Below are 19746 nucleotides of genomic sequence, written 5' to 3'. Positions count from 1 at the left end.
CAAAATAGGTCTGAATAAAGCCTTATGAACTTAAGGTTTCTAATTTAGCACTAAAAAAGTTTGAGAATCTCTAATCTAAACCAACCATTTACTCCCAATCTGATCCATGTACTAACGCGGGCCTCCAACCCCAACCATAGTAAACGCTCAGTTCACCCTGCACTAACGGCTCACCGTCAAAACAAAAGTTGGGAGCCAAACTACACAGGTGGCTACTTTTATAATTAAATAAACTGACGTCAAAGTTAAAAATTATATAGAAACACCCAATATTAAAAGGACCAACACCAAACAACATTAATTTAATTACGACCCACTTCACAAATCATGTTCTTGACACCTAATCACACAAGCACACCTCAACGTTTGCCACCAGATGAGAACTGCCAGTTTACGAATTAATTCTTATTGTTGTCGCCAGATTTCTGGTCAATTAGCGCGTCACACGCCTTCCAAGTACACAAAACTACACATGCATCTTGCAGTACATATTTTTTGTCAAATTTCCATAGTTCCATTGTTCGCAAATTATATGCAAGACAGTAATTTCGCAATGTGTTGTTTACGGACGCCAATAGGACCAACTTAACTACAAAGTTTTCTTTAATTTATATACTTTACATAGAAATTCAATGGAGTCGGCGACTGCTCTGATTGGTCAGACGAGTGCCCAACAAATACAAAAGTGATCAACGAAAACATATTTTCATCACGATACGAGTTGATTGCGAATCCATTTCTACGAGCCATTGTGTGGATAATGGGGATGCTCGCCATTGCCGGAAATTTGGTAAATTAAACTAAGTTTTGTCTTTGTTGCGCAATAAGAACACGTGTTTACATATTGCTCCAATTTGTTTTGAGGTTGTCATGGTGATGGAAAGCAAAACGTTGGCGACGACACAATCACAATCTGCTGCATTTCGCACAAACCATCTGCTCGTTTTGAATCTATCCGTTTCCGATCTACTCATGGGAGTTTATCTGATCATGCTGGGAGCCGCTGGTGTCAGATACTCCGGAAATTATTGTGCCAATGACCTTATTTGGAGATCAAGCGGAAGTTGCACCACCATGGGGTTATTGGTTTTGCTTTCAAGCGAAACATCGGTGTTTACAATGGTTCTGTTGACCATATTCCGACTGTATGCTGTGAAAAACGTAAGTGAAACAATTGTATTTTGTCAAGTCAGCTATTGCTAACTTCGTTGAACAGGTGACGTCCCTTTTCAAAAGTTTATGACAACTTTCTTTTAATTTTTTTTCTATTATAACCTATTTATTATCACTCTCACAGCTATGGCTGGAATTAAAGCCTGAAATGAGAAACGAAAGTGAAACCAATATTATTAAAATGACGCAGTTTTGCCTAATTTGGGAACTACAGTTAGAGAAAGAGAAAACAATTTCCAGTCCGATGGGATTCTAGCTGACAACTACATTCCCCATCCCTAGATTTGAAATAACCACCGAGATGCAAACTTATTGTTTTTAATGAAAACACGTTAATGTTCTCTTTTGTTTCAGCCGTTCGATGCATCCATGAAACCGGAATTGAAAACTGTCATCCTTTCCATTATCCTCTCGTGGGCATTCTCGTTTACAATTGCTTTTATTCCACTCACAACTCAACTACAACATTTGTTCGAAACCAAAGCTTGGATGAATGAGAATCCGTTTTTTGACAATGTTGCAGTCGACTTCTCTAGTAAGATATTGTCGTAGATGTAGGTGTTGAAACTAATTTTGAATTAAACTAGCTTTGCGTAACAGGCATGAATAACTTCATGGATCGATTTGTAACTTTCCAACACAACTTCACAAGCAACGATTCCCAAGTACTCAACACTGCCCTCACGCGAGTATATGATGTTAATTCCTGGGTGGATTTTATGGATATTCTTGAGGATTACAATTACACTGAGTTATTTGATATTTCTGGATATTTGGGGTTCGTTTTTATTTGCGCAAAATCCTCAATTTTTTCGCCACAAAATTGTTTATGTGTAGATATTACAGCAGCAGCAGTGTTTGCATCAGCAAACTGTATGTAACGACCAACGACAAGGCATGGGGATATTCAATCGCTATTATTACTCTTAACTTCCTGGCCTTCATGTTCGTGGCAATTACGTACTTTTGGATTTATAAGAAGACAGCTGCCAGTACCAGGCAAGTGAACGAGAGACCAAGGGATGAATGGGCGGCAACACAAAACAAAGGTAAGCATATTTATATTTGCAGACATTTTATACCATTAATGCTGTTTGTTTCGGCAGAAACGCAAAAGAAAATCCTTCGACTGATAATTACTGATTTTCTTTGCTGGGTTCCAATTTCCATCATGGCATTTGTAAACTTCGGTGGAGTACCTATGCCACCAGTGATATACGCTGTGTCAGCAATTATCCTGCTCCCCATGAACAGCTCTCTAAATCCCCTCATCTACTCCAACGCCCCGAAACTGCTTTATGATAGAGTCCGGGATGGCCTACGTGCCTATTTCAGACGTCAACCACAGGAAGAGCAACAGGAAAATGTGGTTGTGGTTGCTAACCGAGAAAACTTACATGAGGTTGAAGCAGAAACTGCTCTGTAAATAAACCTTGCATGTAGTTTGTGCAAAATGTGTATTTTCCTGGCATCGAATAGATAGAACCGAATCTTTTTTTGACGTCACGCGCACCTTCTTTGTGTAGAATCCTATTTAGTTTGTGGTGACAAAGTAATCACAACATAAAATTGATATACCTTACTACTTTCCATTTAAAAATCTCACAAATAGTTATGATGTTGGAAACATTCCATGCCATCAACTCATGGAATACAAACTATCGGAAGATGAAAATATACTCTGCCACCTTTAAATATCACCAAAAAAATTTGAAAACACCCCCTCAAAACCCGCTCTCACGCGCCTTGTACATAAACTTCGCCCGGTGTTTTTTGTATATCATTGATAAGTATATTTTAATGCAAAAAATATGTCGTAAAATTCTTGGCAAGACAAACTCTCTGTGTAAATCATTTCATCGTTAACATTGCATCAAATTCTCATTCCATCGTTAACATTGCATCAAATGTTCAGCAGCAAGATTTTTGGTTGAAGTTTTTTTTTCTAACAATCAATTAATGTTTGGCACTAAATATCAACTGGTTCGTTCGCAGCTAATTTATACTTTCACCAAAGTTCAATCGTTTTGTTGAATGTTTGCTGATTGCGCATATTTTGTGCTACTTGTTGTTGTTATCAATAAACACATTGTTGAGAGGGTAAAAGTGTGTGTATTCTTGAACTTGTAAATTCTGATGTGGTACAAGTTCCGACCACACTTCATAAGTTTGTTGAGAAATTCCTCCCCTGTTTGAGTTGGTTCTTGTTTGAATTGTCGTCATGGCGAAAATAAAACAGGTTCTTTCCTGTGTTTGATCGTTAAGCAACTGCACGCGTGTTTCGCCCTCAACACACCTCCTCGACAAGCCATGGTTACGTTCGAGAAAAAAACGGGGATAATTGTTTGCGCTATATCAACGTTACCTACCTCTTGTTGTCGCTTTTCGTCATTTGTTATGAATGATTCAGCTTCAGTGTACAGTGAATAAAACGCCTGTGGGCGATCGGGTGCGCCGAGCCGAACGACAAATATCTGTCGGAATGAGTTAATTTGTTGCATACACTTGTGGAAAGGTTGCCCGCTCTTCTCTTCGAACAAAAACATCGAAACAAGACAACCTACTACATTGCTAGCACTCCATTGTGGACTTGGTTCAACAGAGATGCGAGAGTAGCGACTGCACGTCATCCCGTTGCATGGCAACGAATGAGTCATCAACATAACGTCCCCAAAACTGAGGAGGGCTGGCTAACGTTGTCCAATGTTCAACCGACCATCATGAAGTTGGCAACAGCAACGGAGAGAGGACACCATATTCCCGCAACAAAAATCTTTTTATAAGGATTATACCTCTGAAACAAGGTAGGTGGCATCGAGAACCAAACGAAGACATCTACAATGTGTGACAGCAACGAGCAACGTTGTTCCAATGTTCCGTCGTTTCGTAATCTTTCTGCTGCAACGTTCGCAGCCAACATTACCGGTGCGTTGGTGAACAGGAAAACACGTCGAACGAAACCATTACCTTTTCTTGCACACACAGCTCTTTTGTCTGCATAGCAAAACTTTTTGACAGTTTCAAAACTTGCCCACGTTCAGCAAAATTGTCCGTAATCATGTCTATCTCACATAGTTTTTCGGGTATTTTGTAAGTCCGGGATTCGCCGAATGTTTTAATATTCATCCAAACCCGAATGTTGACCAAATCATTTTAATTTTGCACAAAAATACTTGAACATAAACAATCAATACAAATGTCATGGGCACCGATAAAACCATAAGGGTTATCCAGTCAAGAAGCCAACATTAAATTTGCCAGACTGGCAGGCGAGGAGCGCCGCGCCCGAAGCTGTCAATCAACTTGCAACCATTGTTTCATCGTCATAATTATGGAAATATTTGAACGCTGAGCAGGAAATCAGTCGTCAAGCCGTTGAAGAAGGAGGCCGAGTGTTGAAATAAAAATCTGCGGAAAAACGAAGCGGGAACTCCGGCAAGGTAAAAATTCTCTCACCAACTCCCGTGGATATTTTCTTCATCTGACTTTAAATGTCTAAATTTGAGTCAGTAATTAATGCGGGCGTCTCAATATGCAAATATTACGAACGAGATGGGCTTCAGATAAAGATATTCGTATTTTATAACCTCATATAAAATGTATTATGATAAAGAAGAGCGTTCTAACAATGTAGTAATGGTAGGAGTTATTTGATGCAGAAAAATTACTTGGAACGAAAATCTATTATTTACACATGGTTATATATTTCTTTTTATTTGTGTATCAACGACAAAGCTTTCAAGTGGTTACTGCTGCTCATGTTAGGCTTGATCACTTTAAAACCGGCGCCAATGTTGCGAATCCAACACGGTTGTTGGCGATATCGAAAGTTGTGTAGTAATTTCTCATAAACATGCCACCAAAGACCCACAACGGACGATCTTCTGACATCATGTTATCGCCAAAAAACCCCAAGACCATAACCGTGGACACATAGAACATGAACTACGCACACCATATCAGCACCTTCCTTTATAAATAATGAAATCATCATTTTGTTCATAACTTTTCTTTTTGTAGTTTTGCTACGGTTTCTGTCCAACGCCATTCAAGATGCGACACATCAATCCACAGAGGACTAATTTCTGAGACAGAATTTGTTGATGTATCGATATAGGTCAAATTGTTGTTTTGCTGGATTTCCGTCTGTTTTGGCCAAGCATGGCTGCCTGTTAGCAACTCTTGTTGCTTGTTTAAGGAATAGGTACGTTGATTAAATAGCGCACTTTGTCCTGAAATAATTAATGTGAACATTACTGACTCTTGTGCTGACTAACATGGTTAAATAAGTAACGTTTTGACTTAAGTACCTTGTCACCCATACGTTGATCTTGTCTGGCTTTACATGTAGGCGGTACATTTGTGTCATACGCCATCATGTTTGTCCATTACACAGTGAGTTATAAAATATCAACACGTCATAAAATATGCCTATATGACTCACAGGCGGCATTGTTCAATTGCTTCCTATGTTTAAAAAAGTTATGTTATTAGTTCTCCGAAGTTTGGCAAACAATACAGCGGTGTTGTTCACTCGTTTAAGTCACATTACAAAACAGAATGACAAAGGAAAACCGTTGATTGCAAATTAGCGTTTTGCCGGTAATGTGGCAATCGCATATGAATCACTATTTTTGGTAATATGTGTTTCTTTGTTCATTTATTATGGTCGCAAGCCACTTTCAAAGAACAAATTAGTCCTGTCCATTTCGCAATGGTTTTTGCCACTAAAATGGTTCCACCAGGTACACTAATTGGCCCACTCTCAAATAAAATAAAGGTTTGGTTCATCTGGGCGATCAGCATTATAATAGAGTGGTTGTTCTTAACCTTTTTAGAATTTAATTATTGCATTTGCGCTATATCTGTAATACACTTTAGAAATTTTTAGGTGGATACAGAACATAACAACTACCTTCGTACACTTGGTGCCCACTAATTACCCACAAACACCACATAATTTCCCACTAATGGGAACTTTCCCACAGGTAAAACGCATTTGTATTTTTAGGTGTTGAAGATTTGGAAAAAAATTAGCCTGCAAGCAAACATATTTGCTAGAATTTAAGCTGCGAAAATATAACAAAAAGTTACTTCTTGCCAACAATTGGTCACCTGAAACAAAACAAAATATTGTCTCAAACCTTTTTTGTCTACAGTCACAAGTATAATGGATATATTTAAATTTATTAGTTTTGTGTTCCAAATGAATTCCTTTAGGAAATATCTGCATGACAGGGAAGTATAAAGCATGCCACCATGAATCAATAAAGAACAAGAAAATATTGAATGACCTAACAGGAAGAAATTTATCGATGACCGAAAAAATTTTGCAAAAATTTTGAGGGAAAACTTTAAAATTCAAATGTTGCTCATGAGCCCCAAAGGTGGATGTGGGATGGATTTTGGGGGTCTGTAAACGAACAAAAGCACACAAAAAATGCAGCAATTATGTTTGTTTCTGTTTACTTTTTTTGTTGAATTACAAATATATTTATGATTCTGGTATTTTAACAAATATACAATGCAGTTTGTCAGAAAAGCCGTCAAAATTAACACAGGGGTACAGGACCACAAAACGTTGGGATTCACCAATCTTAACTGTGACTTCCAACAACATGTATGTAATAAACAAATGGCGAAGAGTTCTAAATTACACCCATGCCATGGCCAGTCAGTTTCACATTTTCTGATGGCTATGTATAGCAACTACTGATCTCTAATAATTAATGCAAAAAATGCTTGAATTGACACAGTGTTAAAAAAATTTGAAGGTTTTTTTTATTTAGCCCTAACCAGTCTACTAAAATAAAAAAAACAGTCACTACTGGGATTAAAAAGCCACAAATACAAACAAACACACAGAACTACAACCTGAAAATCAATAACAATAAAATGAGACAAGCATGCAGACATTCAAACAAACAAATGACCATAAACAAACCAACTAATAGCAAATGAACAACTATTAGCAAAAAAAGTTGATAATGTATCACAGCAATTCTGTTCTCTCTATATAAACCATTAAAACTCACAAATGGCTTGGACAGATGAACAGATGCCATTGTACACGTTGCCTGTTTGAATAAAGGTTCTCAACCTAGTGGTTCAAAGTATCTCTCTTAACTTAAAGCAAAACACAAACCAGCCAGCTCCGCAACAAATTTTGTCTGGTGAGAACGGCATAGGTTTCTGCACGAAAAGACAACCAACCCAACAATCATGATCTGCAATTTCAGAAAGGAAAATTTAACAACATCAATGCCAACAAAACTGGTGTTTGTGATGATAGGCATATTAGCTTTGGTTATTCAGAGTCATTTACTCCATCCCCAATGTCCGTTGTTGGTTAGTCTTCGAATACAATCTTAATTCACACGAAATCATCCAATTTGCTACCAATGTGTTGGAAAGTGCTCATACCTAACAAAATATTTGTGGTCAACGAACGCAACCTTCTAGATACAAACTCGCTTACATATAGGAAGAATTATTTATCATGGTATTCAGAAACCCGTGCAAGTCGAATTTGTCTGCAGTTAACTACCGGACTCAGAAGACAAAGTCGACACGCATGTTACAGAAGATGAGATCAAACAAGGTTGCATTGAAAGTTTCATGGCAGTTCTATGTTAATAAGCTGATGACGCAAAACACATGCATTCTTTACAAGCAATTCCTGCTTTTATCCGCAGAACTCAACGTAGAAAGATAGGCAGAAAAATGAACATCCGGTTAACAAACCACCAGAGAATGTTAACATACCACCAGGGAGTGTTAACATACCACCAGGGAGTGTTAACATACCACCAGGGAGTGTTAACATATCACCAGGGAGTGTTAACATACCACCAGGGAGTGTTAACACACCACCAGGGAGTGTTAACAAACCACCAGGGAGGGTTAACATACCACCAGAGAGTGTTAACATACCACCAGAGAGTGTTAACATACCACCAGAGAGTGTTAACATACCACCAGGGAGTGCTAACATACCACCAGGGAGTGTTAACATACCACCAGGGAGTGTTAACAAACCACCAGAGAGTGTTAACATACCACCAGGGAGTGCTAACATACCACCAGAGAGTGTTGTTAAGCAAAAAAAACAAAACTCGTTCTTTACTACGAGGACATCGCGGCCAATCCAGTTTTCAACGTGAGAAAGATGGTTGAATTTCTTCCAAATACCGCACTTCACCCGAAAAACCTGAGAGATCGACTCGCCTGTCTCCGCTTGGAACTCGCAGCATTTTTGAGTAGGGGCTGCAACGTTACGGCCAACATAGGTTAGCGTCCAAGATCGGTAAACTGGACAAAATCGGTAACCTAAACACGTGACTGCAGCGGCAAACAGGGAAGGTACATATTTTCATCCAAGGGGGGTAATTGAAATCATTTACTTTATACCTTGCACTATGTCCACGATAGGTAAGTTTGTTAAACGTTAAGGTAGTCACGCTATACCTTGCACTATGTCTATGATGGGTAACTTTGTTAAACGTTAAGGTAGTCACGCTATACCTTGCACTATGTCCATCATAGGTAAGTTTGTTAAACGTTAAGGCAGTCACGCTATACCTTGCATTATGTGGACACAGTGCAAGGTATAGCGTGATTCCCGTAACAATTAATGAAGTTACCTATCGATGACGCAGTACAGGTTAAATGATTTCAATTACTCCCCTTGGATGAAAATATGTACCTTCCCTGTTTGCCGCTGCAGTCACGTGTTTAGGTTACCGATTTTGTCCTGTTTACTGATCTTGGACGCTCTACCTGCCTATATGGCAGGTTTTGCCAAACGAAAGCCATGCCTGTAATCATTTGAAATTTATTCACCAGACGTACGGGAAGTAATCAAAAAGAACATAAAACTGTATTCACAGAAATAGGATGCCTATAGCACAGCTTGGATTCCATTTGTGTATAACCTCAAAATGTCCATTTGGAAGAAGACCTTGGTGTTTGTATGTTGAGTGAACATTATTCCAGCGTTTTTTCATTACGTCATCTGTATGATAAAACTTGCAAAGCATTTGGAAGTAAAATACCCTGTGTGTATGGACTAATTCTGTTTATGCAAAATGGTTGCTATAAACTACGTCATTTCTACAACTTTGCAAAAATATGATATATTTATCAGGTATTTAAATGGAGACTCATGAAAAATACTTAGGTTAATGAAATACAAGCAGAAAACGTTTTGTGGAATATTGCAGGATATTCCTAAAAGCGCGCAAACACGTCTGTTCTGCAACATTTTAACAAACACTTGTCACCGTTGTTTATTATCACATGTGCTATCAATGTAGGCACGACTTCAAATATTATTGTGGGCAGCAGAATGTGGACAAGTTTGCTTTTGAGAAAAGTTGATTTGCTTCTGTTGCAATTATCTGTAAAAGCAGATAATCGGTAGTTGCAATAAAAGCGTGTGCCACAAACAAGAACATTAAAACGATTAGGCCACCATGTTTGCTGGGAACATATCTGCATATGTTAAAGAGCCTCCAACTTTAAATCATTGTAAATTAAAAAAACGTCATGCACCGTTTACAAAATGACAAAAATCTTGAAGAGCGAACGCTACTGTCTCGCATTGCAGAAGAGCTTAATTTATGGACATTGCAGAAGAGCTTAATTTATGCTTAAACGCGACCTCCTTCTCTTTTTGAGGGATTTCTAACCAAAAGGTATTTGGAACAGCGATGGGTTCACCGTCTCCGTTGTGATTGCCAATGCGGTAATGGAGACGATTGAAAATAGGGCGCTTGCAACATTTGCACATCTTCCTCGTTTTTGGAGGCCTTGAGTTGATGATACGTTTTGCATTATCGATATTTCGGTCCTCCATTCCTTCCTTGCCCACCTGAACGGCATTGGCGATTCTATAAAGTTTACTCTAGAGAAAGAAATTGATAAGAAACTACCATTCTTGGATGTGGAAGTGTACCGAAACGTGGACGGCAAAATCGGCACTCGCGTCTACCGTAAGCCGACTCACGCAAACCGCTACCTTTCCTTCAGGTCGGCGCATCCATTACAACACAAAAAGGCGGTTGTGAAGTCCCTTATAGTAAGAGTTGGTGTTTTGGTCTGAAGCAAAGAATATCATGACGAAGAGATCAATATCATTCGACACGAGCTGCGGGAAAACTCGTACCCCTCGTGGATATCACGTAGAAGGTCGGGCGTCACATCAAATGACCAGACACCAACCTTCGGTTCGGTGGTTCTTTCCTATGTCCCCACACTCACCGAGATTTTACAGCGGACCGATTATGACATTAGGGTCTACATTAGGCCCCACACAACATTCCGTAGATTATTGTCGCACCTCATTACTACGGAAGCAGCGGAACAAAAATGAGTGGTTTACTCAATTCCATGTGGAGAGTGCGAGGGTGTCCACTTCAGGGATACCGGAAGAGCCCTGAAAACCAGAATTAAGGAGCACCGCCGCGACGTTGCATCAAAAGTCGCAAGGAAGACAGCGTTGACCAAGCATGCTGCCTTAAAAGGTGATCGGATTGCCTTCGACAAGGACGAGGTTCTTGAAAGGGAGGTGGATCATACAAAGCGCCTTTTTCTAGAAGCGATCCATATCCACAAGAACAATCGCTGTGTTAATGATAGGAAACAGTGCGTATATTTCCTGGTGCTTTACAACAAATTGCTGTAACTGTTGTTTCCAGCCCTTTTTATAACATCACGTGATATCATAAGCAGTGTTAGCGTTATTTTTTCGTGTTGGTACGTTTTCTTGGTGTTGGTTGTGAGCTGAACCATTAGCCTATGAAAGCTTAGCTACGGTTATATGTGAAAAACGAACTATTTAAATATAATATGCCTGGCAGGAACAGCAACATTATCTTCGTAGTTTATACCGGTGTTCACACCACAGGGCGCTAGATTGCCTTGAAAATGGCGCGTAGATTAATTTTGACCGAAAATTTGGAAACTATATTCCAAGCGTCGTCCGTAATTAAACATTGTTTTGAATCCAACAATATTATGTTTTAGATCATCAAAGGAACAATGGCAAGTTATTTCAATAATTTGGCCCGTTCGACCACTTCCTGGCTGTGCCTCTATTGCAAATTAACTTGAAACATCTGTTTAATTGTCTAATTTGAGTCAGTAGTTGATGAGTGAGTCTCAATATGCAAATATTGCAGCGCTCTAGCATACGAGCGAGGTGGGCTTCGCATAAAGATATTCGCATTTTCAACATAACGACGTAATGTATTATGATGAATAATACTGCTTCAACATAATAGTAATGGTTGGAGTTATTTAATGCAGCCTACATATATGCAGTCGTTTGACACAACGACGTTTTATTCCGCCATCAGGTTGTTGACCGCACGTGGTCATTAAACAAAATATTGGATTCGATGGCCGTCAAACAATTTGATTGGTTTTTAATAGCGTGCATTGAGTTAAACATATGTTCATTGACTTTGCAAGCGATTTGTTTAATACAGTGTTTCTCAAACTTTTCCAGTACCGCCCCCCAAACACCTTAGTCATTTAACAACGCCCAACAGAACAGACAAAAAACATAACGAATTTATTTGTTGCTTCTCAATTAATGCGATGGGTGAGGTTGGTGGGATGACACCAATTTCGTCTGATTTCCAATATTTGAATACCAAACTCTAGTTAACAACAAGTAAACCACACCACCGAAAATCCTTATTTTTACTTCTAGTTCAGCATGCGAGAAAAACCCTTTTTGCAGTAGCATAAATTATACAAAGATTGGACTGAATCATTTGGGCCAGTGATTCCCAACCTTTTTGTGGTTGCGTACCAATTAGAGGTAAAACAATTTCGTCGTGTACCACCTTATTGAATGTTACAAAGTAACCTAGGGGATGAACTATCCGAAATTTTGAAATCAGTTACGATTTATTAAATTCGAACTATATTCGCAAATTACGGAAAGATGCTCACGTACCACCTGGAATGCGGTCGCGTACTACTAGTTGTACACGTACCACCGGTTGGGAAACACTGACTTACGCTATAAGAGAAAATTTGCCCTGTCACAAAGCGCTCATTTATTTCCTAGCGCTCCCCAATCGCCCAATTGGTCTCCAGCGCCCCCCGTACGATTGCGCCCACTTTGGGAACCACTTGTTTAATCAAATATACACAATATCTTGAACGATTACATTTTTGACTGAATCATGAAAGTTGCAGCATCACTAAATATTTACAAATCAAATCATTTTTATTTTTCGCGCTAACTACGCTGTTGAACAAATATGAACACAAAATATCATGGGTCGATGAAACCATTGATGGAATAAATCCAAATTGTCCCAGACGAAGTCAAGTAAGAAGTTTCTTATTTGTGAGGCAGAGTTGCGTTCGTAAGCAAGCAAAACACAATTACGCCGTGAATAAATATTGCGTCACGTGATATTAGTTTGTAGAAAGACAATCGTATGGAAGCCGCGCAATGCCCGACCGTGTGGCCCTTGTGCCCTAGCCTCAGTCTCGTGTTGGGACAATAGGGACGGTAAAAGGAACAATGCAGAATATCCATATTATTTGCGTAACAATGCCTGTCTATATTTAATCGCTGGCTGTGTTTAGTACGAAAGCAAATCTGAGGACAATAGTAAGGTTGCATGAATATAGACTCGGCATCTATTTAACAATATACATTGATATATTGGTATTTCCCTAGGGAACATTTTTTCGTTGGAGTTGGATATTCTGCTGTGATCTAGGCTAGCTTATTTGCCAACAACTTTTTCAACCTTATACAGGTATGTGTAGATTAGCTGTTACGAATCCACATCAACAAACATTATATCAGATAAAGTTATTGAATTCTGGTTATTTTGCGAGGATTTCTTAAACTGTAACAACTCAAAACATTTTGTGTTGCTGCAGAAGTCGTTGGTTGATCAGAGGGAGGATTTGAGACGGATCAGGGCAGGGTCCGACAGACTAAAAATGGGAGCAAGGTTTGTGAGCTATTTAAATTCTTAACATGGTGAAATATAACCACATTTTTGTCGGAAAAACAATAAATAGGCATATTTTTGGCGCGGGATAATAATGAACATAAATATCTACCATGTCTAAGCGTGGACGTTTAAATTTTAATTTGTTATTTCTATGCAAATCTTAGCATGGTTGGGGCTACAGACTATAGAGTGAGGTTAAACTCGGTCTGGTCTGTGATCTAGTTAACAGGTGTTATTAACTTACACGGTGTCTCACGCTTCTCCAGGCGCATTGTGAGCCCGGGACGAAATTTTGGTTCCTTAATATCGCACAAAAATTGTGCCTGTACATAATCTGACAGCTGGTTATAAACGGTCGCTTACAATATGTGCCGGCCTTTTGTAAGCGATGGAATCCCGACGGATCGGCTGGATTAAACTAAACGTGGTTTAAAGTATTTAAATCAGACATATGGTTGAACCAGTGTGAAGATTAAACTTTTGTTTGCCAAACAATGACGATAAAAGCCTTTGAATAAGCTTGATCAAAAAATATGAATGGTTCCGTGAGCTGTCGAGATTTGGCGAAAACTACTGAATATTTATTCTAAGCGTTTGAGCAACAAGCGGATGAGAATAAAAACAAACAGAAAAAAGTGACGACAGTTTATTTTAAAATCCAATGAAATTTTGGAGATTACCAGTTAACTTAAATAATATTGCAGTGTTCCTTGGATTTAATGTTTGTAAAACTTCACTAAAATCCATGATGACGTCAATTCCCTGAGTTAGAAAAATATATCATTGCAAGATATATTACATCTTTGTGTTTTATCAGGTATTGGTTGAAGGTGGTTGGAATCCTGCTCTCCTTCATCACAATTGCTGCAGCACGGTATGAATATGGCGAAAGTAAGTATTTTGTTACAAATCATAAACTCTAAATTAATTTAAAATATTGGTTAGTTTTACAGATTATGATGGATATCAAATCGATTTACGTTCATGTGTTTTGTGCAGAGTTCACTTGTGATGATGGGAGGAAGGTGAAGGCTTGGTCGTTTTGTGATGAACATCCTCGTGGTCCCCATTGCAGGGACGGAAGTGATGAGAAACCAGTCAATTTTTCCACTTATCCTGTAAACCTCATCAGACCTTACATGAGGTGAAAACACTTAAATATGTTCTCTACATTCGTTGTATTAGTGTTGATCAACCAATAGACGATGTTATCAGGGTTTGATTTCTATTAAAATAACGAATTTTGAACAGTTTATAATAAAGTCGGGTCAAATAAGAAAGTTTCATAACCCCACGCGTTTAGAAGTGTTTTTTCTTTAATATTTCATGGGAATTATTGATTGCGAAACACTCACATGTAACAATAATGTTGTTGAGGTAAGAAGTGGCCAGTGGGTGGCGCAAAGAGTGAATCTAAGATAAGTAAAGGTTTATATCAGGGGTGGCCAACACGTCGACCGCATCACAGTTTGCGTTGACTTTACAAAATTTTAAATGAACGTAATCGTCAATCTTTTTTCATATTTTACCGAGAAAACCAAAAGTTTCATGTTCGCCTGTTCAACACATTGTTTGTAAATTGAGCATTGTTACCAAACACGTGGCAATGTTGCGCAACACGTGGCATTGTTACGTAAAACGTGGCATTATGACCAAACATGTGGAATTGTCCGGTAATACAAAGAAGCAACACTCTGTTCCTTTATTGGCAGTATCAGGTTTCCTCAGTAAAACAGTTTGGCGCAGAACAAAAGTTAAAATATTTTTGATATTGTAGGTGGTATAAATACGTTACAATCATAATGCAATTACTTCTAAAACTTTGTGTTGAGGAATTGACGATTATAGCGCACGAAAAGTGTATTCCCACTAGCAAGTGTCATGTTAAAGATTTTTAGCAGGCGTTGCTTATCTTATACACAAGCAAAGTGGAGCCAATAATATGAATGCTGTGAGCTGCAGACAGATGGCCAAGAATGGGGTGGAGAGAAGGTTGATTAATTTATATTTATAGAATGTTTGACATCGGCCAGGACGCCCTCAGGAAAGGTGTTGTCCCTGTTCCGCTGGATTACAAACTTAAAGTTTATGGACTGTTTGAGGGACTTGATGAGGTGTTGGGGGATGTTGTTCGAAGGGCAAGGGTCACTGCGGATTCAGTTACGGGTTTTTCAAATGGTATGGCAACGTAGAGGTGTTCAGAAGGTCTGTAAGGGTTGTGGCGTAGTGTGTGTTAGGTTGTGAGAATTTGAAAAAGTTTAGGTGTGCTGCGGTGTCAAAGTAGAAGGTGTTCATATTAATAAGTGCGTGTTTCTAATTCGAAGGTCGAGTAATTTAGGGAATTTCAAGGTTATATTCAATGAGGGAAAGTTGGGGTGTTGTGGGGGATTCCAGTATGCGGGGTTTGAAATATTGTTTTAAAGGAAAGGGGAAGTGAGAGGTCAGCAAAGAGGGAGATGTTGACCATCTCGTAACAACCAAGCTCTGCAGAGGCGCAGAGTTTGAGAAGATGGGACCGGAAGTCCTACATGCACACACGTATGTACGAAGTAGGCGCCATTGTCAAAAACAATAACAAAAGTACAAGATATTGGATTGCTAAAAACAGTTTGTGTTGAAGTGATTTGGTATTATTGCCTTATAGTTATACATAACCTTCTCTCCGGGCATTAGATTATAACATGTGCCACATGTACAACTAATCAAGAAACACTGGCTGTTTGTGTTGTTACAACGGCATGGACTTCATTCGGAGCAGCGGTATTTTGAATGTACTTTGCCACATAGACATTTAAGATGCTTGCCTAATGTTGCGTATGTAGTGCGGCCGTAAGATGTTTTCTTCCGTTTGTGGGACCGCATTTCGGTAATGCCGTCGTCCCGCATAGTTGACTTGTGACAACTGGTTGCGTGGGTGCTTCTGTAGGAACCACGGGAGTTGTCACGGTATCGTTTTTTTACCACACCGGGATTTCAACCCAGGTAAAGATACGAGTCGGGCGTCTGTCTTGCTCTTATCTACGGTTTGCGGTGGTTTTTGCGTCTGATGCCTCGTTTGCAGCTGCTTTTCGTTCATTGACATTTGTCGAAATCCTTTCGAAGGAATAGAAATCTTCGCGAAAGATTTGATAAATTTGGCATTGCTTGACAGATTTACACGAATAATTACCTGATTCCAATAGTTTACTCCACCTTGTTCTCCGTATGGATGCACCTAGTTTGGTGCCCAACGGATGACGGTGACTGTATCGTCACCACAAAGTGGAAGTCTTTGCCTGACCGGATGGTCGGCATGATCGTCAGCATCAGTCGCACCAAGCTGCACTGTGGAGACCTTATAGTACGAATCAATGGTCAACTGTTTACAGCTCATAGGATTTATAATATTGGCTCCAATATGCTTTCTATTAGTTATTTTTCAGCAGATGTTACGCAAAATTATTGTGAAGTCGTAGGTTGTGTTTTGTTATTCACACATCTGCATACACAATCGTGCATGACAAGTTGGCGTTAATCTGGTTTATTTAAAAAAAAGCCATGACGACTCTTCATGTTTAACATTAACAAACACAATATCTTGCGAAACTATTGATGTGTGACGTAATAGATTACTTTTGTTGCAGTTGCGATAACAAGTTTGACCACGGCAATTCAAAGAAAGTATGCGCCCTAAGAGTGGAAGAGTTTTGCAAAGGAATAATCCAATGTGTTGGAAAAACACCTTGTGACGGTGGATGCCCTTCCCACTTCCAGTGTCCGAATTCATCTTGTTGGAAACGTTCGACTGTTTGTGATGGCGATCCTTGCAATGACTGTCCAGCTTTCCAACACTGGAATAATGGACATGGATTCAAATGTGTTCGGAATGGCACGAATTGCAATCTTCCGCAAATGTTTTTATGGGACGACATTGCCGATTGTGACGATAAATCTGATTTGTGTTACACCTCGGAGAATGGAGATGTCAGGTATTTCGTTTTTTATTGTGTTTTGCATATGCGTACTTGCCAGCACTGCCCCAGACTTCCCTCTCCCAATGTGTTCCTTATCTTACTATATATCATATTTTCTTTTAACGCCATTGGATCGGTGTTTTCTACTGGCGTCGAAAAAAAAGAAACGTTTTAAAGTAAAATATAATTTTAGTCATATGAGCTTTGCTGTTTATATTAATGGTTATAAATAATAAAATGAACGACTATAACTGCCTGCTTATGGGCAAAGTATGGCATCTATAAACAAATTTGTTATTGCAGAGATATTCGTACTTCTTCATCTCTGAACGAACATTTGTGTTTCCAATGTACAAATGACCCTATGATCATCTCAAGGTCAAGTGTTTGTGATGACGTCATAGATTGCCCTGATATGAGTGATGAAGCCAGTTGTAATGGGAAATTCCATCAGCAGTGTAGCAACAACAATATAGGGTAATTTTGTAGTTATGAAAATACCTTTTATTTCGTTGATGCAAATAACTATTAATTTTATTTAGTTCAAAACCACGTTGTAATTGTTTCGACAATAATGGAGTCTGTTACAACAAAATTTATCCAGACAACTTTTCCTGTAACTCAAAAAATGAAATCTGCGACAAGCTCGCTCATTGTCAGGGGAATTCCCCATGTGAGTACCTCTGCCCCTCCCACTTCCAGTGTCCAAATTCATCTTGTTGGAAACGTTCGACTGTTTGTGATGGCGATCCTTGCAATGACTGTCCAGCTTTCAAACACTGGAATAATGGACATGGATTCAAATGTGTTCGGAATGGCAGGAATTGCAATCTTCCGCAGATGTTTCTGTGGGACGGCATTGCAGATTGTGATGATAAATCTGATTTGTGTTACACCTCGGAGAATGGAGATGTCAGGTATTTGTGAACTGTTGTGGTTGGTTGAAAATTCCTTTCGCTGAGATAAGACGGAATTGACTTGTGTCATTTGCAGAGACATTCGAAGTTTGGGGACCTTTAATCATCGTTTATGCTTCCAATGTACAAATGACCCTATGATCATCTCAAGGTCAAGTGTGTGTGATGACGTCATCGACTGTCCTGATAAAAGTGACGAATGTTTTTGTCAACCTGGGAAAACCAAAGATTGTGGCAAGTTTCATTAGTAAGTGATAAAGCATTAGTTTATTCTTTGGATTGAAACCACTAACATCCAATGCGTCACCAGAAATCTATGACTTGGAATAGTGTAAGGTGTGTTAAGTGTCTGTAAATACTACATGACTTGTTTCCACTGGTATGATTTGTTTTCATTGGCATGACTCATGAATAATGCAGTTTAAAATGATGTATTTCGCCGCTGTAGGAAAATACCCATTACTTTGCTGTCATGACATCATAAAGGCGTTTTAGACCTTGAATACAAAGTATTGTAGACGAAAAAGATTTTAAATGCAAGTTATCGCATATCTGGGCACTACAAGCGGGCAACCTTGGTGACGCAACAGTGTTTCAATAATGGGCGACCAACCATAGGAAATTTGCATATTATCAAATTGACAGTTTTAGTTGTTGGGTTAAAGTGGTTTCAATATGTTTGTCTGTTCCTCAGCTGCCCTGCAGTACGTGTTTGGAGGTTAAGCGTCTTTTCGTAATTTTGGGTCAGTTCTGACCTGAATTCCTTTGTATGGGTTTTAAAAACGTTTGTTTAATTACTACAGGAGTCGCATGCAAATCTCATCTGCATTCAATTGAAGTTTTTTAATTTGAAATAAACGCAAAACATTCAAATATTTTCAGTGTGGATGAGGAAGTGAAGAACGACTGCTCAACAACAACAACAACAACAACCAACTACATACAGGGTGATTGGTGGTGTTACGTAAGTGAGAATACATAATTATTGTTTAGTCGAAAAAAAGTTTACCAGACTTAATGAAAATGGTTTAGATGTTTACGTACATTTGTAGGTTCTTACCAACACAATGTACTTACTCACTTGCTGGACAAACTCCAGTTTAAACAAACGTTTGCAACAATGTTTACGCAGTCGAACGTAATTATTACACGAACTTACAAAGATTTTGGCTTACTTCGTCAAACGTGAATATTTGTTACCTCAATGGTTTGGTTTCTGTTGTTTTCTAAACTACTGTGGAACAAACCAACAATCAGAGACATGAAGCGATTTACAACCAATGTTGTGGTTTTGCAATTTTACTTGTTCGTTTCAAAGCGAACTAATTCACAAAGCAAAATGGAAAGATTTTTTAATAAAATGCTTCATTCTTATATGATCACAGAACGTCACACTGCGCAGAAGTTTAAAGTGCATGTGACACAGAAAAATCAAACATGTAAATAATTAAACTAAGAGATGTTCATGACTTTAAAGTGCAACAAACGGATTTTGATGTTAATTTGAGCTGCAGACAGATGGCCGCTATTTAGATCTATTGTGTCTTATTTAGTTGTGTAATAATAAAACAGTTATTGGGACTGGGTGTTCTTGTTGTTATAGGCATTTATTATCGTTAACGTGATACATGAACTTTTGAAAACACGACAGAGACAAACCGTCAGTTTAGCATTGTCGTTATGTCCACTCACAGCAAAAGATAGAAGTAGGTT

The 19746-nt window shown here is 38.8% G+C and overlaps 1 protein-coding gene across 1 annotated transcript in view; it reads left to right on the top strand.

The window, feature by feature from the left end:
• Window positions 1-19746, top strand: part of LOC145895916 (uncharacterized) — a 146940-nt gene that overhangs the window by 29357 nt on the left and 97837 nt on the right. The window contains exons 3-5 of the mRNA XM_082984692.1: window positions 17659-18033; window positions 18110-18280; window positions 18916-18992. Of these exons, the coding sequence (XP_082840818.1) occupies window positions 17659-18033; window positions 18110-18280; window positions 18916-18992 (623 nt within the window). The remainder of the gene's footprint in view (window positions 1-17658; window positions 18034-18109; window positions 18281-18915; window positions 18993-19746) is intronic.

This window comes from Ascidia mentula, chromosome 3, assembly GCF_947561715.1.
Source record: "Ascidia mentula chromosome 3, kaAscMent1.1, whole genome shotgun sequence".
Classification (NCBI taxonomy): domain Eukaryota; kingdom Metazoa; phylum Chordata; class Ascidiacea; order Phlebobranchia; family Ascidiidae; genus Ascidia; species Ascidia mentula.
This window is presented reverse-complemented; position numbering and strand designations above follow the sequence as displayed.